The following is a 26,341-nucleotide window of genomic DNA, read 5'->3' on the forward strand; positions in this document are numbered from 1 at the left end:
TTTTCCAGAAACAATAACATTTCTCAGTTTCAACATTTGACATGTTGTCTTTGTACTATTTTCAATTAAATAAAGTGATAAATTGTTTGACACCATTGCATTCTGTTTTATTTGCATTTTATGTGGCGCCCCAACTTTTCTGGAGACAGGGTTGTATTTAACTGTTTTCAAACACATCCTTCTCAGTCTTTGTTAGTTTCTTTGCCTTTTGCCTATCATATATGTTTGGTTAGATTGTCAAATTGCACCTTTTTTTCTTATAACTTAACTATTGTTTTCGTCAATGCTAAATAATGTAAGCTAACTTGCTCCATCTACTAGTTAGTCTGGATATGTTACCGTCAGTAACCTCGTGGACTATGCTCTTGATAGCTATCTTAGCTGAAGTTGGTTTAGTCACTAAAGAACAATATGCTACAAATTTATTATGACTTAAGACTGGAGAATGTTCAATTGTGACTACGGAAAATGTACGACAAAATAATTTTTTATCATTATTTACTTTTTTTGACATGCTAACATAACTGCAAACAAACTAATTATCTATTATTTCTGGGCTTGTTAGGTATTTAGCATTTTGCTTATAGCAGACGTTTGGTTAGATTATCAAACTGTATCGTTCTTTTTTTTATATTCTCCTGCAAAATGTAACATCTTGCTCTATTTGGTAATTTTATTTAAATTTAGAAAGAGTCATTGTGTTCATGAGGTTGTGTAACATTTCTGAGTGATCTGACCTCAAATAAAGACCTATTAAACTCTGTAAATAAAGACCTATTAAACTCTGTAAATGAAGATCTATTAAACACTGTAAGTATAGACATATTAAACACTGTAAATAAAGACCTATTAAACACTGTAAAAAGGCCTATTAAACACTGTAAATAAAGACCTATTAAACACTGTAAATAAAGACCTATTAAACACTGTAAATAAAGGCCTATGAAACACTGTACATATAGACATATTTAACAATGTAAATAAGACCTATTAACCATTGCAAATGTTAAGTAATTTGTTTTCATCAGAGCCAGTTGCTGCAATGAACTGTAGCAAAGCAGGCGAGAAGAAAGAAGTCGGTGATGTGAGCATGACATGGGAAGCGGAAACAAAAAAGGTATCTTTTCCCAGCTTTATGCAAACCCTGGCAATGGTTTCTGTGTGCTGACCAATCCTGGTTTGATGTGAAGGAAGTCCTACTCAGGTCTTTGTTTGCGTGTCTATCCACATTTTTGCATGAAATTAAGAGCCATTGTTACCTTGTAATTACACATAAAAATTACAATTACAAAAGACTACTGGCTTGTGGGCGTTCTAGCAATATTTTGCAGGATATATGATGCTTAAAATCTTAAGCATACCAAGGATTGATGAAGAAAGTTACGAAATCGTAACCTGAACGATATTTATTTAAATTATCACCATAAATGTAAATTATTTGCATCACATAGTTGCTATTACGAAAACCCTTTACTTTACATATTTTTCTTTTGTAGATTACACAGGATCTATCATGTCTACTGTTAGTTAATGTGTCAAGCAAACTAGATAATGAGGTTGAATAAGGAATTGTTCTAACTTCAAAGGTAACTAAACACAATTAACACAGGACTTACTACTTCCTGGTTCCTAATTTCAATGTGCATGTGAAGTCAGCTTTAGCTGGTTAACTGGGATCCAGTACTTTGAATTGTAACTAAAGACCATAATACACACGTGGGACAGGCTTCATTGTCAATTCCCAACATGTTTTGTTGCCTATAGTTTCTTTTCATTTTTGTTTAGAGTTTTATGCAAGTATAAGACAAATTTTGTTTTCACAAGTACATTAATAGTCTGGATATTATGTCACTCAATGATAAGAAACATATTAAGAGAAAGTTTTCTAAACAATTCCAAACTGTAACTCATTGGATTCATAGCAACTTTTACTGCAGTATTTTTCTCCTCCATGTATATAGTGTAGATATGAAATACATGTTTCCTCTACTCTGACAAGCATTATTCAAGGAAGTTGAGGGTGGTGTGAAAGTGCTGGATAATGTATCCCTTTGCAGTCGGATACCGATGCAGGCTGGATATCACAGTTCAAGTCACCATAATGTGATTCATAATTTGAAAACGGTGTGATTCAAAGCCAACAGAAAAATACACTGATTGGAATATGTGTACAAAATTATTTTAGGAGAAGAGAGCCACAAAGAAATATGCTTCACTGTCTCTCAAGGAAGGCACTGCATTGAATTAACTCCCCGAGATACTCTGTGCTCTGTTTATTTAAAAAAGTGTAATTAGATTCCAGAAATCTAAACACCATGACCACAGTAGTTTTACCACACAATAGACATGGGTACATATAAACTACAACATAGTGTTACAGCTGATTCCAGAGGAATTAACTCTTGTGATTGGCCAGTGTTGTAGAAGGCTAGGTCATTGGATCATTTTCTTTTCTAAACACTAACAAGGGGATTCTTGTACACAACTGAATATACTCCTGTATAAGCATGTTATACAAATTAGGTTCTTATTTTATAAAACAATGAAAGCTTAAAGGAACCCATATGAACCTATGTTTACTATACTACTAGCATAAATACACCCATCTGAAGTTAATATTTTAAGTTAACAAGTGAGGGGAAGAGTGCCCAAGATGTTTCCCATTTCATCCTACTTGCCAGTTGTAGTCTCCTTATATTTGCTTAAGAAAGTCACAGTGCTACCCCCACAGTGCTATGACTCTAAACCACCATGAACTAGCTAATTCTATTTCAGTTTCATTTGGTTAGTAGCTAATACAATTAAGTTTCGTTTGGTAAGTAGCTAATACTATTCCAGTTTGGTTTGGTAAGTAGCTAATTTTATTCCCGTTTGGTTTGGTAAGTAGCTAATGCTATTCCAGTTTTGTTTAATGAGTAGCTAATACTATTCCAATTTTGTTTTGGTAGGCAAAGAGTAGGAGGAGATAATTTGAGTTATTGTATACATTCAGTATTTAAACGGTAGACGCAGGATCCTGCACAGTGCCTCTTTAATATCAGTATATACTCAAATATGTCAAAATCATAGCCTATCCAATTAAAAAAAATAGTACAGGATGTGTTTGCATTAAATTGTTAGAAATAAGATAATTTAGGGTGTAGACAAAATAAGTTCAGAGTTTAGCCTGAAGGCCCATGAATCATACTGAGAGAGAAAAGCGTTATTTTTTAACTAGACATTGTATGCCGCTTTAGTGGAATTTTCTGCTTTTAATAATGATGAGATGTTGTTATCTGCTTTTGTTAATAATGATGGTGTGTTATTATGTTTTTGAATTGTTTACAGGGAAAGAAATTCATTGACTTCCCTCAAGAAAGTAAACAGAGAATATTGTTAGGTACATAAACAGCTGTCACATCATGTGTGGTTCACATTCTATTCCCTTTGTTATAGCTTTCTGTTATACTCCACCTCCCGAACCACCCACTTACACTCCCTAATCTAACAACATAATTACCTCATCAAATAAACCATCAAGAAAGCCCTAAAAACAGGATTTGTGAGGGAGAGAAACGGAAAAAAACAGCTTCACCACAACGTGCGAGAGGCATGAAACTGGGAAAGTCAGGAGAGCAAAGCCTCGCGGGCATACAATCAATATTACATTTCCCATTGCCACCTTCAGAGCTATTGTAAATGGCTTGTGTCAAAAATAATAACAGGTTGTATCAGGAACCTTGGGTTTGCAATTTCATTCCTCGTGCTCGGAGCCCCATCCTCAAGCCCCCCCCCCTCCAACCTAACTCCACTGGGTGTTGATGACACTAGTGGCAAATGCTTCTTACTACTGACAGAGTCACTAGCTGAGGCCCCTGCAAAATGTCCGCCTCTCTAACTGATGACAGTTGGAAGGCTGAAGGAGAGTGCATGGAAAAAGGCTAACGCGTGCTACGTGACATGATTGGCCCTTTGTATGCATGTTTTGGCCCAGAGCCTGTTGAAAAGAATTATTAGAGGTTTTGGCAAGACTAAATCTATTCTCACTTATGTTGTCCGAGCACTTTGGGCAGCAGAGGAGGATGAGAATAAGCTGTAAAATGTGCACCAGTGGGACAAACAAACTCCCCCTCTGCTGGATAGCAGAACAACACGGCACATTTCAAATGGTGGCAGTGTATTTCCAGTCTGATTGCATCATCTTAACCATTGTTCTTGAAGCAGAAAGCAGAGGAGAGAGAGCAGTGTGGTTGGTCCACATAGCAATGTGGAAGTGGAAAATGTGTTAAATGACAAATGAATTCTCCTTGTATCCTTTATAAAACCTTTGTGAAAATGTTGTTGACGGAACTATGCCTTCTGGGTTTGGAAAATTGTCTGAATAAGCCTGTTTGAAGTACCTGGTCCTGAATAAGGCCTCTTTTGAGGAGACAATAACTTCATCTGAAGGAAGGGAACAACTCTGAATACCAGAAGTACAGTTATCAATGGCTTAATTGAGTTGCCAGATGTGATCAAATTTATATTCCTCATTTGCACAAGGGCAGACTATACACACAAGACACATACACACACACACACAAATTCATTAAGGAGCACAAATAACCCCGGTAGGAGAATTGTCAAGGATATATTAAAACACATACATATCCCAAAAAACACTGCATTTGTTGTTGGATGAATGTCGATCCCAGACTAATCTTTATCAACAATCAACCAGCATTTGTGAGGGTGATCACTGACTAACATGACTAACCACATGGTTAGCCAGCAGCCATGTAATAAAGGACTTTAGATTATGAATGAGTAGTCATATGTAATACATTATACTCTAAATGTAATAAAGGACCTTAGATTATGAATGAGTAGTCATATATAGTACATTATACTGCAAATGTAATAAAGGACTTTAGATTATGAATGAGTGGTCATATGTAGTATGTTATACTATAAATCAGAATCAGAAAGAGTTTTGCCATGCTTTATTAAATGCAATAAAGCATGGCAGTCACCAACCACAAAGCTATAATAGAACCAGCGTTCTTTGGACATTCTTAACTCCAAAACAAAGTAATTCATCCTTCGCTGTCTGTGCAGTCCCTTCAAACTGTTCTCTGCTGTCTGGAGAGGAATCAGCAGGAAGGAGCAAAAGCCCAACTTGTGTGTGAGTGTGGGGGGGCTGTCTCTCTCTACTGTGATTGGAGAGGGGGAGGATTTGGAGTGGGGGGGTCTGGAAGGGACTTGAGGAGGTGCCAAATGCCTCAGGATCCAGTGGATCATGTCAGGCCAGAAGAGAGCAGGGCACCGGTAGACAGGCAAAACAATTGTCTGGGAGCAATTAACACAGACGGCGTGTGTGACATCCAGGCCATCTGTCAGACCAAACGCAAGGTGGACATCAATAGCATTCAAAACATGAAAGAGGAGCCAGTGAGAGCACACCAAAATGATGTCATTTGACTGTTCAGGAAAGTGACGGGCAAATCTTTAGAGGAAACCAAACCCTGCCTCCTATTAACTGGGCTTTTGATCTGGCCTGTTCTTGTTCGTCAAGTGAAAGGTGCATTCAGACACAATTCTAGTCATCATTGCAAACAACACCCCTGTGTCCAACATCACAGTGTTGTTATATCGTGGTGGATGGGTCACTTACACACACGCACACACATTTCTGTCCCATTTCTCCAGTGAAACCAAAACACACACATTTTGTTGTTGTGTAAGATGAGAGATTGCTCCAAAGAGTGTCTAAAGGAGGGGATGAAATGATCTGTGACCTTCCCTAAATGAAGGGAGCGCAGTGGTCGTGTTTGGGACGGGAGCGCAGTGGTCGTGTTTGGGACGGGAGCGCAGTGGTCGTGTTTGGGACGGGAGCGCAGTGGTCGTGTTTGGGACGGGAGCGCAGTGGTCGTGTTTGGGACGGGAGCGCAGTGGTCGTGTTTGGGACGGGAGCGCAGTGGTCGTGTTTGGGACGGGAGCGCAGTGGTCGTGTTTGGGACGGGAGCGCAGTGGTCGTGTTTGGGACGGGAGCGCAGTGGTCGTGTTTGGGACGGGAGCGCAGTGGTATGTCTGATGTACATCTGTTAAATGGTCAATGTTCCCAAAATTAAGCAAGAGCTTAACAACCTAGCAGGTACAGTAGTTCTGTACCACTGTAAATGCAGGAGAGTGGACCACTGGAGTCCCTAGACATTTCAGTCTGTGACCTAAACAACCTTAACCAAATCCTTTATTTTTACAAATGAGTGCTCCAAATTTCAAAATGGATTTAATGTATTTATATACATTTTAAAGTGCATATTTTAGGACAAGTACTAATAACCATCATAGCACATTCATGGGTAAGTAACTGAAAACTCATTAGCATAGGCTACAATCTCTAAAGTTATTATTCAATGAATCAGTGCAGATAGTAATTTGCAGAATAGAAAAAGCTAAACTAAGTTGATGAATTAAATGGAAATGTTACCGAGTTGTTATACTGCTCAAATTACCACCTGATTTATTATAGTGTAACTTAAAGGTGTTACAGGTTACATATCGTATAATTATGTATATAATGTGGACCCTTTAGAAGCTGTTGCACTGTATTGCTGCATGGATGGTAATTACTTGGTTAAACATGAGCTACTCAAATATTACATGTTTAAAAAAAAAAGGTACCTTCTTCCAAAATAATGCACTTTGTTACCAAATAGACGCTAATGAAATGTCTGCCCAGGACAACGGTTTACTCTCAAAAATGTCGCACCCTAGAATTCTTGCTCAACACAGGTTTTGGGTGATTAAGAGTTATAATTCTTAGATATTCTCACTTTTGTCTGGTTCCAATTGGACAGAACAATCCATTGCTAGTGAGGATTGAGATGCATTCAACACACAATTGTAAAGCAATTAGCTGCAACTTCAAAGCCTTTTCTGATCTGAGATTTGATCAACCAAAATTGAGAACTCACAATCCTATTAAAGCTGGTTGCCTCCTGCTGTCTGTTTAATCCACATCACCATAAATAAAACATTCACAGAATGGCAGGATCACGCCCTTCTGTTCAAGTAAAAGGTCAACCAATGGCCAACCATGATAATATCAATTTCTCCCAAACGGCCCAATATTCTGATAATGCACTACTTGTACGAAAATAAGAAGCATAATAGGGTGTCGTTTGGGGAGCACAATCATCTTCTGTCCAACTGGAGATCATTCTAACGTGATGCCTAATGAGCATGTGAATGGGGTTAATAAGAGTCCTATTTGACCAGACACTCTAGGAGCTCATGTGTCATTCACTTCTGGCATTTTCATTCAATTACTATTCCACACAGAATGTGAAACGACTGCAGTATATGACTATATTGATTATAGTACTGATTGTGGTGCACATTTTGAGCCTCAGATAATCATTCGGTTTTATTCAGGTGAGGTGCATGATTCTCAATGAAATATTCAACGGCGACAGATGTTGTCCAGACGATTGGGCATACTGATTGTGAAATAAGTGAAGATGGGTCACGTTTCACTGTGCGATGCAAGACAAACACCATGGCTGATGAAATGTGCCAACTGGCTCCTTCTGACATGTCATGGAATAAATAACGCTCTTCATTGCTTCATCATTTTTGATGGGTCGGTTTTAGCCATTACTTTGAACGGGAGAAACATGGGTTTGACCTCTTGCAGCACTGAGACATAATGTCCACCCCTCCGTGACCATTACATCGAGCTCCATGTGGATAAAGATAATATCGATTAGGGGCCAAGGAAATATTCAGCTATATGGAGAAAAACACCATCTACAGGTGATTGCGTAAATGTTCACTAAATCACTGAGCGGCAAGTGTTGCATTATTACCTATGTATGAGGGCTCGGTCAGGGTGAGTACTTACACATTCGCTCAAAGTTAAATCAATGAATTAAACTGTCCATCCATTCAAGTATTGATGTCCCTCATGGCAGCTGCTTATCCTCCACAGGATTGCGGCGACACCAGAGCCCCTTCAATCTGCCACTGGCTGAATGAGTCAACAGTGCGGAGAGGTGAGTTTCGATTCCCTACACTTTGACAACTGAACCTGGATTCCCTACACTTTGACAACTGAACCTGGATTCCCTACACTTTGACAACTGAACCTGGATTCACGAAACTTTGACAACTGAAGCTGGATTCCCACACTTTGACAACTGAACCTGGATTCCCTACACTTTGACAACTGAACCTGGATTCCCTACACTTTGACAACTGAACCTGGATTCACGAAACTTTGACAACTGAACCTGGATTCCCGACACTTGACATGAAGCGAGTCAAAGCCAAGTGTTGGCCGGTAGATCTCCAGCAGCATCCCTCAAACACTGCACACGGATCAGGGGAGTATGGCTTTGTAATGTTCACTAAAATTGTATTATAAATTATATTACACATGTAATATTAATTAATTATTAAGATTTGGAAATACACGGATGATACAACCCTGGGAATTTTTTTTTCTCATTCAATAGTAGAGAAATGAATAATGTCAATATGATACTTAAGTAAAAGCTCTCTTCATAAGCCAATAATCAGACTTTCAAGTTGCTGCTTTCTAGTATGTAGAAGTATGATCCTGCCATTCACAAGAATAATCCTGCCATTCAACAGCAAACGTTACTGGGCTCCGCAGATGGGGAAATATATTTGAATTCAACCTTTTTTTGACAACCTCCCTTTAACCTACATTACACATTTGCCTATTGTAGAAGTACTTAACATGAAATAATTATGACTTGTTGTATGTTTGAGTTTATTATTTAATGTTCTAAAAACGTTATTTGAACCAAAATAAGAATTGTGCACCTCAGTTGTGTGTGATCATCGTGCGCGCAAAGGTGGACGTGCACAACCAGTTTAGTGACGGAGGAAGCGCCAGTTTACATTTATCCAGTTTTGGTTGGTTGGATGGCTGATAAAAAGAGAGTATATGTTCAGTAATATTAGCCGAGTCATATAAAATATTATTTAGTTATGTACTCGACGCATAATTCTCATAACAATGATAGGCAATAGGCCAACCTGGTGTTATATCTTTTTCAAGTTTCAAGGTTTATTTGTCAAATGCACCGAACAACACAGCGTCATCCTGCACAATAACATTCTTGTGACATGGCACCCAACAACTACGTAGTGAGAGTTAAGAAGAAGGAAATATAAACAAAAATATAGCCTGACAAAAAAATATATAATAAAATAAAGCAAAAATAAACATAACACTCTACAATAGCCGCAATTTAAAGAAAAGAGTACTGTAATCTAGCAGCATTCTGGGAAGTATAACATTTAGATATGGCAAGTATGGCAGTAATATACAAAACAGTGTAAACTAGCAGTAATTGGTAGAGTTATTAAATATTATAGATACATGTGAGTGTAATAAGCTTATGAAAGGTGGCATAGCACACTATGTAGTGAGAATTCTAGGCAAAAGATATATACACAGCTGTATGAGGTGATAGCAGAGCCACTAGTGAAAGCAGAGCCGCTAGTGAAAGCAGAGCCACCGTTTATTAATCCCGGCGTTTTTGTCCGTACTTTTGTTCTTGTGAACTCCTTTGACGTCATCTTTCATGGCCCAAGTACGGTTCCACTCCAAAGAACGCAAGGTACCAAGAACGCATTAAATGCCCGGATGTGCACTTGCATGGGTTGGTGTCTTGTTCAGCGCGAACGCATCTGATATCCCAGAAGCAATTTCAAGATGTCAGGAGAGCAGGAAAAACTCCACAAATACGTTTGAACTTTTCTTATTTCAGGTAAATTGCACCTGTAAATCAGCATCTGAAAAAAAATTGACGAGAAATGGGCATTGTAGTCGCTGAATATTTGCTTGTTTTATTTAAGAAACGGCTAATTTATAAATTTGCTCCGACTTTTCGATCAGCTAGCTAACGTTATTCAGTGCAGTGGAGAGGCTAGTTAACGTTAGCTAAGTTAAGTAATTACAGTACAGAGAAGGACAGCTTTTTTAGAATTGTAGTTGATTTTCACTACAATTCAAAAATAAAAATATCATATACAAATGTCATATCATATGATTATGGCTATAGTCTTCATTATACCTTCTGCCGTTCATCTTCACATTAATATTTTAAAATCCAGGTGTACGCAATACCTGCCCTTGATAAATGCCGCGGCTGAAAACGATCGTCATTAGAATAACCCCAATATATTCAAGTCTCCGCTTCCCCCACGCCCTCGTTTTACGCCATGGACACACGGAAGACGGCAAAAAAGAGAAACTTCTCTGACGTGGAGATTGAGACGATCACCAGGGAGGTAGAAATAAATAAAATTGTTTTATTTGGCATTTTAAAAAGCGGAATAAAAGATGATGATGTGATGTGTACCATTCATTCACATTAATAATTGCATGACAATTTGTAATATTCGTCTTATTATTTTATGATATTTATTATTAATGACGTTTATTGTAATTTAGAAGAAGAATGTCGTTATTATTATTATTTCTATTATTATTATTTAAAAGAAGAAGAATGTCATTTTTATTATTTTGTCAGTCTGAATTATATTTTGTTCATTAAAAGCCTTTTATTATTGAACCCAGTCTGTGCGCAACTGCCGGGCCTAACCCTGAAACGTCATGTAAAGCGCACAGGCTCACATCTGAAGGAATACATATAAATCAAATGCTTTGGTAAAGTCACACAAATTAAACATTGAAGTCCATGTTGCACAAAAATAAACACTGAAGTTTGTAATTATGTTGTTGTTGTTTTTTTACAGTGGGTCATAATATATAATATATTTTAGTTTATCAGTGCGTTAGGATTTTCTTTTCTGCGCATTTCCGCACTAACTCAAAACGTGCGTACACCACCTCCTGAGCTGGCGTTGGATTTGAGAGTGCCGTACGCCAACGTCCATGTTGATAAATCTCAAAGTCACCGTGGTTTTGGGTGTACGCCAGGTGTACGCTGGACATTTGGTGTACGCACTTTTGGTAAATGAGGGCCAATGTGTGTGCAAGAATTTGGTCACCTTGGGGATTTTATTTAGCTGATTAAGATTGTTGTAGACATCCTGCTGCTAGCTAATCTTACAGTACCTATTGCTAACTAATCGTACAGTACTTGCTGCTATCTAATGTTACAGTACCCGCTGCTAGCTAACGTTAAATTACCCGCTCCAAGCAATTGTTACAGGACCCGGTCCTAACTAATGTTACAGTTACCGTTGTTAGCTAATGTTACGGTACCTGCACTGACAAACACAAGGATACAATTTTGGCTAGGTAAGAATTTGGGCTTTTAACTTTTACATTTTTTTAATAGTTTGACAGCTTGCTGATTAATTCTACATGTTCTCAGTTATAGAAATCAATCATTTAACATGGTTAGCTATTCAGCTGTGTACTTTAGCTGAGTAATTGACTTGGCGAGAAAAGAGCTATAATAATGTACTTAGAAACAAAAAAATACAGCTTCTTTACTTAACTACATGCAAAAAAAATTTGACTAGGACATCTGCAACAGAGAAGAAGCTAGGTTTGCATTCCGACTTTTAGATAGCATGTAACACATTGCGCCCCTGGACAAATTGAATGTAAATAGTAGTATAAATGTGGATTGGGTTAATCATTCGGAGTACATTAATTGTTACAGCTAAGCATAGTCAGATATCACACCATAAACCCTCATCGCTGTGACTGCCGTTATCATAGGAGTGTGACAGCGAATTCACGGATGACATGCGTCTAGGAAGATAGATTAGCTTCAACCAACCCCAATTTAAAAAATGCTATATCTGATACACAGTCTATGTGGTCACTAATACCTCAAGCTGCTTGGGTGTTGAAATCAATGGTCATCCCATGATACTAGATGCCCTCATAAATCTTTGTCCGTTGATCAGTTGTCAAGAGGCAGGGGACTTCAGGTAGCCTCATTCTTTTAGCACACATTGTGGATGAAAATAAAGCATGGATCCACCCAGTGAAAAGCCGCTATTCATATAGTCTTATTTGAATTTAGGGTGGGGTTTGAGGAGATGAGTGTTCTAGTACAAGTCTGCCAGAGGCAAATGGCATTTACTAATGTCATCAGTCTCCGACTTCTAGCATGCCAGGATTCAGTATTGTATTCAAACAACCTCTTAAGAACACCTCAAAATGTTTCCTCATTACCACATCATCGCAGATGTAACACTTAATATTCACTAACTGATCACCATTTGTTAGGCTTAATATTTACTAACTGATCACCATTTGTTAGGCTTAATATTTACTAACTGATCACCATTTGTTAGGCTTAGTATTCACTAACTAATCACCAGTTGTTAGGCTTAATATTTAGTAACTGATCACCAGATGTCACACTTAATATTTACTAACTGATCACCAGTAGTTAGGCTTGATATTCACTAACTGATCACCATTTGTTAGGCTTAATATTTACTAACTGATCACCATTTGTTAGGCTTAATATTTACTAACTGATCACCATTTGTTAGGCTTAGTATTCACTAACTAATCACCAGTTGTTAGGCTTAATATTTAGTAACTGATCACCAGATGTCACACTTAATATTTACTAACTGATCACCACTAGTTAGGCTTGATATTCACTAACTGATCACCATTTGTTAGGCTTAATATTTACTAACTGATCACCAGTTGTTAGGCTTAATATTTACTAACTGATCACCAGTTTTTAGGCTTAATATTTTCCCAGTTAGCCCTACATTGCTCCAAAAGTGACCTGACACAATAGCCCAACCAGCAGCATAGGTAAAAAGTGGTGAACTGTACCAGAGGGCATATAGGGCCAGGAGGCGGGAGAAATTTAGCAACACGGAGCGCCTATCTAAGTGCCTGTGGTACAGTATTGTCTTTCAGTGTCATTAACTTTTCAGCAGTAAGCAGGTTTCTGTCGCCACTGACCAAATTGCTTTAAATGCGTAGCAATTACACGGTCCAAGCTGGTGCTTAAAGGATGAGGAAAGTATAGTTTCTGTAGTACGAACCTTTGTAATGGGATTAATGGACGAATCGCGTTGAAGAAGGACCACTCTGTTACGGGCTGGGGAGATTAGTTTTCCAATGATATACTGTACCTAGCCAGTTGGCCCACATGTTAATGACTAGATTACCCTTTTCTAATTAACCAATCTGAAAGGGTATGTTAATAATGCATAGAATCACAGTGGTAGGCTGCTCTTTTATTACATCCCCCTTTTCCATTTCTCCTCTTCCGAGGGAACGGAGGCGAAGACTGGCGATGAGCACCTTCTCGTTATTCATATTCAGAGTTAAAATGTGTTAGCCGGAGGCTTAAACATAGATTTAGCATGTTTAAGTCATGCTGAGCTTATCAGGGAAGCCATGTGGTTCTGTGCCTTTGATATATTTGCAGCATAATGTGGTCGGGTTTGAAAATCAATGAGCGGGTCCTCGTTTGATCACAGCTCTGTGCCTCCGTCGTCTTGCCACGTGCCAGACATAACCGCTGAGCGACTTGTCACTTAGGTGAAGGAGCTGAGGCCACGTGAATTATACAGCCAACTGGCTTTGTAAACAGGTTTAAAATGGACTTGTTTACTTGGCCTTGCTCTACATGGACTGAAACTAGTCAGACAACCCAGAGCCCACGTGTTCTAAGTTATATGGTTGCCACAATGTGAACACTGCAGCATGACAGGATGTATTCTCTGTGTTCAAAAGAATCCCACATCGGCGCCACATTTCTCCCAGGAGTGGTTGTCTGGGGGTATTTCTGGTGACGCGATGTGACAGCGCTTCTTGGTCGCGACACCAACCAGTTAGGTGGTTGGCCGGGCGAATTAACAACCCAGACATGTCGGGTGCCGAGGCGAACGCAAATGTCCCTACCGACCCGAAACAATAAAAAAAAGAAAACAGCTGAATTGCCTGCCTCCCTGGTGTACTGCAGCATTACGTCTGTGCCCGTGTTGAGTTTCATTACGTCTGTGCCAGTGTTGAGTTTTCCTTACGTCTGTGCCAGTGTTGAGTTTTCCTTACGTCTGTGCCAGTGTTGAGTTTTCCTTACGTCTGTGCCAGTGTTGAGTTTTCTCTCTGCGGAGTCCGTCTGCTGTCAGTGTGACCAGACTGCCTGTGATTCTAGTCTAGTCTGTTAAGCTCAAGCGGTGATGGGAACTCGGGGGTGTCAATGAAATTGTCTCGCAAATCCCGTTCAGAGGGGATGGGAGCCAGTGTCTGTGCTCTAAACTCCCGGAGATACTGAAAGATTTGCTTATTTGTTTTCCTTTGCAACTTAAAGGTGTAGCTCGTGGGCGGCGATATATCTTTGATGAGCATTACATTTCTTCCATATATGCCATACTGCAAATTAGCTGTTCATTGGCGCCCATGCATTATTTAGTGATACATTTTCCCAAATGTTCTACAAAATCCAAAGTCGGGGATGAGTTTGGGTCTTAGAGATTTAATTTGGGTACAGGGGAGAGAGATACAGGGGAGAGATATACAGGGGAGAGATACAGGGGAGAGAGATACAGGGGAGAGATACAAAGGAGAGAGATACAGGGGAGAGAGATACAGGGGAGAGAGATACAGGGGAGAGAGAGATACAGGGGGAGAGAGATACAGGGGGAGAGAGATACAGGGGGAGAGAGATGTTAAACTGCCTCTTATATCTTGGCAGCGTTCCATCGTTTCTTCCTTTGTTCCAAAGTAACATTGAACATTATATTTGCATGACTAGAAGCACAAAGAACATTAGCACATGCAAGAATGTAATGGACATTTTGGCAAATTGTTTGATGATGCAACGGTAAGAGTTGTCGTCATAGGGACACGTTGCCTGAGGTGATGACTCAGAGACAGATGGGGAGGCCCTTTTTACATGTTTAGTGGAAATTGGATTACGTTAACACCAGAACACATCGGCTTAATTGGTGACAAATGACTTTCTGCATTTGGCATCAGCTCGCTAAATATTCTTTTGAACTATGCAAAGGGTATGCGAATTGTAAATGCCTGGGTATGTTGATTTGACTGTGTTAAAGGCCACAGTCTTTTACTTGTACAAATCTGCAAAAAATCAGATGTACAGGAGAGTCTGCTGATCCAGTCTTAATTTTACGGGCAGCAAACATAAAATCATAACCAATCTAGATGGGACAAAAATGTTTGTTTCCTGAGACATGGGAGGTGGCTTCAAAAACCTGGAGGAGTTGCATTCATTGAAAACCCAGATCATCTCTTAACCAGTGCTTCCTGTAAAGTTCCTCTAAGGATTCATTGGGGTAATTATGTACTGAAGCAGCAGAGAATTTTCCAATGAGACCCTGTGTCGAGGCTCTCTGTGAAGGGGGTTCTCTAACAGGGTAACCTGGGTAACATGATTTAAAAAGAATGGAGGACACTGGAGACCTCAATGGTCACTGTGCTGAGACGGGTGTGCGGGGGGGACGGGGGGGCGACAGGGGCCCGACAGGGGCCAAAGTATTAGATTACAGATGAATATGAAAGGCACACTGGCCGGGTCAGGATGTAGCAGAAACTGTATAAGCTTAAGCTTTCAATTGTAATCTGCATGACATAAGGCTGAGTGAGTGTGGGAGGAGAAAAGGGGTCCTGGATGTGCTCAGCCATTATCAATAGTTAGAGATAGAAGGGGCCTCTGAGTCAGGTTTTCTCTGGGAGGTGGGGGGGGGGGGTTCTGTGGGGGCTGTGGGGGCTGTGGGGGCTGGGATCATGTAGCCACATTGCTCAAGTAACGGAATTGTATAGAGGAACATTCACTCAGGAATGTAAGTGGGAAAAAAAGGTTTTCTGTCAAAGTCTGTCACTTCAGCTAAGTAATACAGGTTCCTTCCATCCTTACCCTATATCTTTTCCATCCTTATCCTCCCAGAATAAGACGGGGGGGGGGGACACTATGTAGACTACAACAGTTAAAGAGACTGTTGTTTTTTTTATAACATTCATGTAATATGAAAATAACAAATTATACTCAAACTATTAACTAAAAACCCGCTTGCCATTCGGCACTACAAGTGCATGTGCAACGCTTGGTCCTCCACCCGGAAGGAGTTTCAACTCACTGCCAGCGTTGTTTGCCTGGTGACTAACATGGTCCTCTGTGTGGATCAAGTGCTGCTGCTGGTAGAGTCACCGCTCATTCCACTTTAATACACATTGAGCAAGACACCATATTGAGATCGCAGGAACCACAGTGAAAGTCTGTCAGAAAAGTAGCATCTTCACCTGTTCACACTAAAAACATTTTCAAATGAAACTGACAACATGTCCTGATCATGTACTATCGTAGTGTAAAAACGCTTGGTTTCCACGGATCTGGACAGTTGTCCAAACTGACTTTCCCTTAGCAAGCAGATAAAAACAAGTGTGTGTGTTCAAAAATACTAAAATCCCACTCAATTTGATTTGAGAATTAGTATTATCTTTCAATTTAATTTTGTGGAGTTTTATGTTTATTTTTGTGCAAGTGTTAAACATACTACTAAGATACATTTAGCTATGCTCAATCTAACAAAATGTTACTCAATACATTTATAATCTGGATTAAAATATACCCTTAAACCTGAGTTATATGCCATTTATAACATTCCATTTATAACATTCCAACTCTTGATATTGGACTGATATTGGAGGTTAATGTGTGTTCATTGGTGATTCAATTATACACAGTGTTGGAAAAATGCTGTGGGGTTGGAAATGAAGCTGTAATATAAACTTTGAACATATGCAATTAATTTCAAACAAGGTTTCCAAAACCCCAAAACTGACCACAATCAAGCCAACCAACTTCTGTAATTGCTTCCCAAACAAAACTAGATTACACTGTAAGCTTGGAGGTTAATCAGTATGTTGTTAACACTAATGACTCCAATGTTTATTTTTCAAGCCGAGTTAAAAACATTCTTTCTGGCCAAGTTGTTCACGCAATAACTTGCACATAGCAGAGTGACAAATGCAGCCAGGCACTACGGTTTTCTTTAAAATGAAGAACTAGAAGCAGGTGTGTTGTTGCTACAGTGATCTACTGATCTATCACTGGATAATTGAATTGATTGATTCATAATAAAACTGTCCCCAAACCAATGAGAGTTTAGCAGCTGTCAAACTGGAGTCTTACAGCTGTGATTGAACTGCTCCCACAGTGTCTAGTAGGACAATAGGACTGTCACTGTGACCCTCCAAAACAGCCTATGTTCTTTCTGCTTCTTCTAACCACAGTCAGCAAGTTAAACCCAACACCATTTTATGAAAAAATCTGAATCAAGCCAGAATAACCCAAAATAAACAAATCTGTATTGGCCTGATCTATTACACTCAGTCTAGTCTACCTACAAAGTCTAATTTTTATCATAGGTACTCTTCAACTGTGAGTGATGGAATCTAAAACAAAAATCCAGAAAATCACATTGTATGATTTTTAAGTAATTAATGTATTAAAGTATTTGATACATGAGAAAAGCAGAACTTAATATTTGGTAGAGAAACCTTTGTTTGCAATTACAGAGATCATACATTTCCTGTAGTTCTTGACCAGGTTTGCACACACTGCAGCAGGGATTTTGGCCCACTCCTCCATACAGACCTTCTCCAGATCCTTCAGGTTTTGGGGCTGTCGCTGCGCAAAACGGACTTTCAGCTCCCTCCAAAGATTTTCTATTGGTTTCAGGTCTGGAGACTGGCTAGGCCACTCCAGAATCTTGAGATGCTTCTTACAGACCCACTCCTTAGTTGCCCTGGCTGTGTGTTTTGGGTCGTTGTCATGCTGGAAGACCCAGCCACGACCCATCTTCAATGCTCTTACTGAGGGAAGGAGGTTGTTGGCCAAGATCCCGTGATACATGGCCCCATCCATCCTCCCCTCAATACGGTGCAGTCGTCCTGTCCCCTTTGCAGAAAAGCATCCCCAAAGAATGATGTTTCCACCTCCATGCTTCATGGTTGGGATGGTGTTTTTGGGGTTGTACTCATCCTTCTTCTTCCTCCAAACACGGCGAGTGGAGTTTAGACCAAAAAGCTCTATTTTTGTCTCATCAGACCACATGATCTTCTCCCATTCCTCCTCTGGATCATCCAGATGGTCATTGGCAAACTTCAGACGGGTCTGGACATGCGCTGGCTTGAGCAGGGGGACCTTGCATGCGCTGCAGGATATTAATCCATGACGGCGTAGTGTGTTACTAATGGTTTTCTTTGAGACTGATTTGATTGAGTGTGTGGACAGGTGTCTTTTATACAGGTAAAGAGTTCAAACAGGTGCAGTTAATACAGGTAATGAGTGGAGAACAGGAGGGCTTCTTAAAGAAAAACTAACAGGTCTTTGAGAACCGGAATTCTTACTGGTTGGTAGGTGATCAAATACTTATGTCATGCAATAAAATGCTAATGTATTATTTAAAAATCATACAATGTGATTTTCTGGCTTTTTATTTTATTCCGTCTCTCACAGTTGAAGTGTACCTATGATAAAAATTACAGACCTCTTCATGCTTTGTAAGTAGGAAAACCTGCAAAATCTGCAGTGTATTTAAATACTTGTTCTCCCCACTGTATGTTACAATGCATTTTTACACACCAGGACAATTTCAATTGAATGTAATAATTTCAATGTTTTTTGCACATAGGCTGTAAAACTGAAATAATATTGATAAAATACCTCTGCATTTTCATCCACATGTTAGCGTAAGCTGTTTAATGAGTCGGGCATGTTAATAAGCACTATATAAATGGGAAAATAGAGATGATTTTGACTCCATATAATTACGGTATAGAGTTTGACCAGAATGGCAAATTGTACAATTTACAACAATGAAGGCATAAGTTATTACTGCTTAATAAATGGGAAATATATTTTAATTTATTGACTGCAGACCATTCACATGTGCATTATAGAGCAGTATAAGGATGAGAGCTGTTAATGGGAAACAGCAAATGAGTAATGACATGATCTTCACAGTTTCCTAAATAAAATGTGCCCTTGGTGTTCATCTTCATGCACCATTGACATAAGTGAAAACATCAAGGTAAATAGCACTGGTAGAGGGCATGCTATGAACACCACAGAAACATTTCCAAAATGTGGTTTGGCCTTTTGGTGTGTTCACAAATAAGAGTACAGCAAGAAATACACATATAAGAACTGTCCAAATTAGAACAACACGTTAGAAAACCACATTGGAACATCCCATTAAAACACCACATTGGAACACCACCATGGAACACATTAGAACACCACATTGGAACATTACATTAGAACACCACATTACAACATCAGATTAGAAAATCACATTAGAACACCACATAGGAACATTACATTGGAACATCACATTAGAACACCAGCCTGTCATGGTAATGATGCATCTCATGAAGAAATATATGAGCTCTTCTATAAGAATGTGGAATATATGCTAGTGATTTATTTAATTAACCTTTAATAAAGAGGTTGGCAGCTGATATAGACCTGTTTATTTCAGGTGTATGTATATAACCTTTAATAAAGAGGTTGGCAGCTGATATAGACCTGTTTATTTCAGGTGTATGTATATAACCTTTAATAAAGAGGTTGGCAGCTGATATAGACCTGTTTATTTCAGGTGTATGTATATAACCTTTAATAAAGAGGTTGGCAGCTGTTATATACCTGTTTATTTCAGGTGTACGTATATAACCTTTATTAAAGAGGTTGGCAGCTGATATAGACCTGTTTATTTCATGTGTATGGATATATCATTGCACTTTAAAAAACTTGGAACTACACAGCATATTTCTATCTGAAAATCCCACAATCCAAAATCAGGAAGTGATTGTGGATGTGACAACTGAGACGCAGAGATCAGGCAAATCTGAAGGAACCAGGGAACCTTTGCATGTTCATTGGCCTGTATGCAATGCGAGCACATTAAAACAAGTGAACACCAGAGACCAAGCTGTGAATGGATACTAACGCCTCGCTTCCAGGTGGGCAGCTTCAAGCTACAGAACAGATCAGCAGCTTCTCTGCTTTACTTATTTGGCCAGTCAAATTCAGTTCCAGCTTAACCCCTGAATACAGAGCGAGGGCATTTCTGTCCATGGTACACAGGCCTGGCTGCAGAAACACTGCGGCTGGGAACGGGTTGTCCACCTCCGCTATCTGAAATGTGAAGGGATGGCAGATGGGTCCGATAGCCTTTTTCTTTCATCTCTCTCCCCCCATTCTCTCTCATTACCTGCCTCCATCTCTCCCTCCCCTCTCTCCATCATTCTGTCCATCTCCCCTTCTCCCGCTGTCTCCCAAGCAGAGGGAGGCAGCAGCCGTGGACAGATACCCATCAGGAGCAGGAATAGCCTGGGGCCAAGACGGGAGCAGAGGACACGGCGGACTGAAATGCAGCCCATCCTACGGACAAATTCTCCTGGACTATTAACAGGGGGACGTTAAAAAAATGAGCTGATATGAGATCGTATAATAATGATTTCACAATAAATTGCCGTCCACAGGCATGTTTTTTCTCTGAGCATTAAAAATATGAACCTGTGTGTCTGAGAACAGGGAGATATAGCCTCCGTTTTGTTGTGTCATCTCAGGAAACTGTCAGGCTAGGCTACAGGAAACAGAAACGCACTATATCTGACAGTGTATAGCAGCCGGATGAACCCGCATGTGAACATTTAGAGAGTGGGCCAGGGGCCTGTCCACCTCATTACGACGGCAGATTTGAAGGAGGCGTAAAATCCTGCCCACTCATCCATCGACACCAAACATGTTAATCTACAGGCAAACAGTGCAATGTTGTCATGAGATCTTTCGCTGTGTAGACAACGCAGACGCTATTCCCACAGCCGTGTTATATTAGACCTTCCCCATGGAGACGAGAAACAGCACAGCGGGTCTCTGAGGTAGACAGACAGATGACGTAATGCTCTTTGTAGCTATCACTGAAAAGGTGAGGTGAAGAGACTCCAAGATCTGTGCAAATCATTAAATATACCTTATAATTACCTGCTGAAACAGCAACATGGTATGACAGAAACAAGCCAGTGTGGGATTCACCAAGCCTCTGGGCTCAGACAGCTGTGACATTTTTCAGATGTCCGCTTTAAGTAACCTGACAAATCGGTAAAATCACCCATCAGCCCTTCAGTTCTTTAGCGAAGGCCTTTGTATACGTGTCACGTACAGCGTTTGGCCATGACATTCCGGGTTATATGAATGATTTAAACGCTCAAGGGATTGGAAATTACTTTCTTTTGTCAGCGCCATTTCCCCTGGCCTGGACTTTGCCTCAGATGGTATCTCCTTCAATGTCTCAGGAGCATTCTAGATTTCCATGTATTTATTTAAGGAGGAAATAGAAGGGAAATTTCAACGGGTCACTAATTTCATTTCACCGTGTACCAATGGCATTAGCGCAGAGCAGATATTTCAGAGGAACACAAAATCAATGTTCAGATTCTATTGGGAATTGCCCCGGAATCCATTAGTAACTTTGACCAATAGGTCAGGTAAAGTAATAGCTAGATAAATGTTTTATTACAGATTTGCAAGCTGAGTTAATGGGAGGGCTAAAGCCATGCAGTCATGCATTGGCCAAAATTCATAATTACATTCTATTGGTGTGACGGGAGCAGATACATGTTGTCCTTCTCCTGACTGGAGATGTTTGTACACACCTAATGACAGTGGAGACTTAGCGTTGCATGATTTTGGATGTCCATGTCAGATGTCAAACAGACTACACAGTAAAACTGAGTAACCATCGTTTGCATCACAAAAAAATAAATGACTAACAAAGTACATCTTAACTTATGTTCAGGGTATAATAGGATATGAAAATATTCAGGATATTTATTGTCTGTATAAATCATGGTTGTGTTGGGCATACAATGTTTTAGACCGTGTGCCTTAATTTCATTGGTTAAGTAAACTATGCAGTAAAACTGAAGTCCTGCTCTTATATATTCCTAACAGTGGTCATCAATGAATGAGGCAATCGTTTTATGTGTTTGCAGAGCCCTCATCACTCAGACACAATCTCATGCCAGAATAGCAGCACATGTTTGTGTTTAAGGAAGTAATTCCGGGCAATATATTTTATGTAGGGTTTTAGTTGAATGAGAACTTCATTCTCAACCTCTGTTACTGCCAAGTGTCCTTCTACTTCATTGATCACACGGCTCAATTCACATGTTTTTGAATATCCATACGTTGGAGGATCGCCGATTCGTCTGTGTTTTTGGGGTTATTTCGCACGTGTACACAGCTACCACACGTCTCAATATTAATTGATAAGCTTTCCCACGTTGTAAAATGTTTGTTTACAAATGGTCAAATCAATGCGCACTCTACATACACTAATTTTACAACTAGAAAGATTCTAAGTCCATGCGGTAATTCTGAATCTGCCGTTGAGCGATAGGCAGGAGCACATGTTAAGAGAGCAGTCCACGGTTAACAACGCCTTTTCTGAGAGGATCCACAATCTTACCAATCACATTGCACAGCGTGCTGGGGCGCACTTTTCAATTTCTTAAAGCTACGGTGTCCTAAAGGCAACTGACGCAAGCAACGGAATCATGAACATTGCCATATTTGTAAACAACAGTTTCAGAATACCTGTCAGTTGCATTAATAACATGTCTGTTTAGTTCGGTCCAGTGCTGTTATGTACTAATCACAATGTTGTTATGTACTAATCACAATTCTGTTATGTACAATTCACAATTCTAAGCAATTCATATTATAAACAATATTCTTCATTCAATAGAAATATATATTGATAGCTATAAAGCTGTCTTTGCTGACAACATATGCATCTAACTTTTTGTATTATAACATTGTTTTAGATCAACAAAGTGGCACGTGTACTATATAATTCACAAACTGAAAGGACAGTGATGGTGGTATGTACTTGTTTATTAAAAGATGAGTCAAAGAGAAATTCACACTTGGAATGTGAAATAACTACTGCCATGAAGCCTTTAACATTTCCTGGCATATAGATAGGCCATTCCAAACCTTGTATTCAAACAAACTTCATATGTAAGACCCACATAAAAATAAACAATATCTGTCTTAAGTGCAAGAAACAAAAATACAGGTTTATGGTTAATGTTTAAGAAAAGAAGGCAGTCTTCAGTTTAAAATAAAACGTTTCATTTTATGAAACAGGACTATGGAATGTTCTTTTTTGCTTGCTTGTTTGACTTATACCAGACCACCCACGTGAAAGCACGCCTTTAGCAGTACTTATTTTTTTTGTTCAGAATTTTGGGGTCAGTTTTACACAGTTTGTTTTCAGATATGTTTTGTATATTTCAAATGTCCAAACGTGTGAGTCGAAATAACATTCAGATTGGCATCTTTGTTTTGTCTTTTAAAACGCATCACACCACATGACCATGTTGTTGTTTTGTATCAGTTCCAGCTGATTCATTAATTTTCTGTCAGGGCATACTTCCGCATCGTATCAGGGCATACTTCCGCATCGTGACAGGTAACGACGCCGACAGTGCATGAGGATGTTTCTCCATTACTTGCTACAAAAATGCAGATGGTGTGTATTTTAAGAGTATATATTGCACAAAAAATGAAGGGGGAAAAAACAGTATGTGCCATAAAAAATACCAAAATCCAGTTTCACACCTGCGATTTGGGACCCATCCACATATCATCAGAATGTTATACATAAACTCCTAACTTTACTATCTTACAGTACATATACAATCTTGAAACTAGTTCCAGCACTGAGGTATGTTGCCCCCATTATGCCATTGTATCGTCTACAAATACTCAACAAATCTGTTCTACAACTGTACAAAACCTTAAAATCCACAAGGCATTTTGATGCAAGTTTTAATTTAACTTAATCCTTAAAACCAGGACTCCCTTGCATGCTAAAACAAAAAAATAAAGGGAAGAAGTGCCTGAAACTCACTGAAAGCACAGTAAGAACAATCCCTTTTAACTGTACAAAAATATGCCTGAAAATATCTTACTTTTCATTTAAAAAGATGAGGTCTGTTATGTATCAAAATGTTTCCTCCACAACTGTATTCTGGAGAGGTTTAGGCTGCTTAATTTTCAAATCAGGAGGTAAACGGAATCAGTTACAAAAAAAACAAATGCTTGCGGCACATAGAAATTACATAAAACCGTTTTAAAGTAACATCCTGAACATTGTCAGTTCACAGATTTCCTTTCAGTCAGTCCACAGTCCTACGTTTTCAGCTCCCTGCAGTTTTAAGAGGATAAGATGCATAGAAGTTCACAGATTTTTCCCATTGCGGTCCGTTTTAGTTGAACAGTAATTGCAGACCTACAGAAAAATCCATAAAACCCTGTCATGCTGCCAGAAAAACGTCTGCAGACTTTTTTGCTACAGTACCAGCTTCATAAGCATCTATTTCCTCAAACCTTACCTCACCTCCTCCCCGGACCCCTAGAAACCACAGAGGAGGCAGGCCTATAGGAACCACTTGAACAGGACATATAATTTCATTTCTCCTCTGTTATTACTCGGATCTTTTCAATTTAGTAAGTGAACACCAAGTCTGAAAAGTTCGCCTCCAACCAGTCCCCTGCAATCATTTCACTGAGCTCTGGTGTGCAATAGTCTGGAAATTCAAAGTGAGAGCCCAGACTGCCCTCGCTGAACGAGTCCAAATCTTTATCCACAAGAGAGAGAGAGAGATTTCCTGAATTCGGGTTGCCCTGCTCCTGCCCTTGAGAGTTCGGGGCGAAATTTAAACTGAAGTCAAAAAGCAAGTCGTCCGCGTCCTCGCTAGAACTGGAAGATGTGGAAACTGACCTAGAAGATGCTGGTGAGACGGAAGCAGGGTACATTGTGCTCTGCTTGGTAATGTTTTTGAAATTGTAAAACAGTCTGTTCGGTGCAGCATTCCGTACTTCTTCGTACATGCTCGTTCCCTCGGACTCAGCCGAGGAGCTCAAAGTTGGGCTCGCGGGAACTTTCGCTACATTATACTGTCTCATCTGTTCCTCGTCCTCCTGTTTAATCCGCATACGATATTCCTCCTCGTATTCATCATCGTCATCATCATCTGTGAGTTCACTTTTAATAGTCTTTATTACTTTTGGAAACACACAGTCATCTCCGTAGCAGTGAGACGACTTAGAATGTGTCTTACTCTTTATTTTGGAGCATTTCTTACTTGCCGTCTTTGCCATTTTGTTGCACGATTTCTCAGGAGACGGTGCTGATGCTTTTGAACTATCAAGCTTTGGCTTTTTCTTGGGTCTATACTTGTAATCGGGATAATCAGCCATGTGTTTTAACCGGAGCCTCTCCGCTTCCCTGATGAAGGGGATTTTTTCACTGTCCTTAAGCATCTTCCAGCGCTTTCCCAGCCTTTTGGAAATCTCTGCGTTATGCATGTCCGGGGACTGCTCCATGATCTTTCTCCTTTCAATTTTTGACCAAACCATAAATGCATTCATAGGTCTTTTTATATGACCGGTTGCTGTCTTGCACCAGTCTGGGTTTATCGGTACCGGGCTGCAAGCCATAAATTCACTCTCCTCTGAATCGGTCGCTTCCCTGGACATGCTGCCGTCCGTCTCGCTGTTGTCGGTATGCTGCACCATGGTCCTCTTTTAAAGTTCTCTTCCCCAAGACGATGCAGGGTCTAACAGCCACTGCCAAGTCTCTATGTTCGCTTCACCAATGTGTCCACGTCCTCTGTGTCTCAAGCTCTGCTCTCTTTTCCAGAGTCACAAACTGCCTTCTTAACTAGTTAGGCTATTTCATGTCCATTACGTCACTGTTATGTATCCAATCACGTCCTCTCCACTCCGCCCAACAGACTCCATGCAGTCCCTTAATCCTTTATTCCGCCCTCCCTAGCTCTCATTGGAGGTGGGATTTGGACTGGAGGTGGATCGTGTGGTAGGCTACAGTGTCTGCACCCATGCTGAGCGAGACAGGCATATTAAACTAGCTCACTGTGCTCCGAAGATGAGCAAGCAATGAGAAGTGCAAATGATAAAAACAGTATTTCAGGTCATGGTTGTGCTGGAATAAATTCAGTGAGAGTGTCACCATAGAAAGAGTAGCTAGAGATGTATGTGCTGTAACCTAGTAACGATTTACCCGATACGCGCCTAGAAAAATGTGTCAGTTTATACTGTTGTTGATATTTTTTTTCTCCAACTGGAAACACTGAAGGTGGCGCTTGGACACTGTTGCAGGCGCGCGGACTGGATACAGTATATCTCCAATGGCGCGTGGACAGTAACCTTTATCAGCGAGAGGCTACTATGATTCACAGTTATTACACGACAACAACCGTATCACACCTTTCCGATCTGTGTTAATTGTCTCCTGTCTTCAAGCCTAAATTGAGCTGTAA

The 26,341-nt window shown here is 39.8% G+C and overlaps 1 protein-coding gene across 1 annotated transcript; it reads right to left on the bottom strand.

Annotated features, from left to right (window-relative positions):
* Window positions 1–22,868: 22,868 nt before the first annotated feature.
* On the bottom strand, window positions 22,869–25,757 carry sox11a (SRY-box transcription factor 11a). The gene has a single exon (XM_010879578.3). The coding sequence runs from the start codon at window positions 25,575–25,577 to the stop codon at window positions 24,504–24,506; it is 1,074 nt and encodes a 357-aa protein (XP_010877880.1). The 5' UTR covers window positions 25,578–25,757; the 3' UTR covers window positions 22,869–24,503.
* Between the last annotated feature and the right edge of the window lie 584 nt (window positions 25,758–26,341).

This window comes from Esox lucius, chromosome 15 (assembly GCF_011004845.1).
Source record: "Esox lucius isolate fEsoLuc1 chromosome 15, fEsoLuc1.pri, whole genome shotgun sequence".
Taxonomy (NCBI): domain Eukaryota; kingdom Metazoa; phylum Chordata; class Actinopteri; order Esociformes; family Esocidae; genus Esox; species Esox lucius.

Coding starts and splice junctions, on each gene's coding strand:
- sox11a (XM_010879578.3), bottom strand. CDS start 25,577: ATGGTGCAGCATACCGACAACAGCGAGACGGACGGCAGCATGTCCAGG.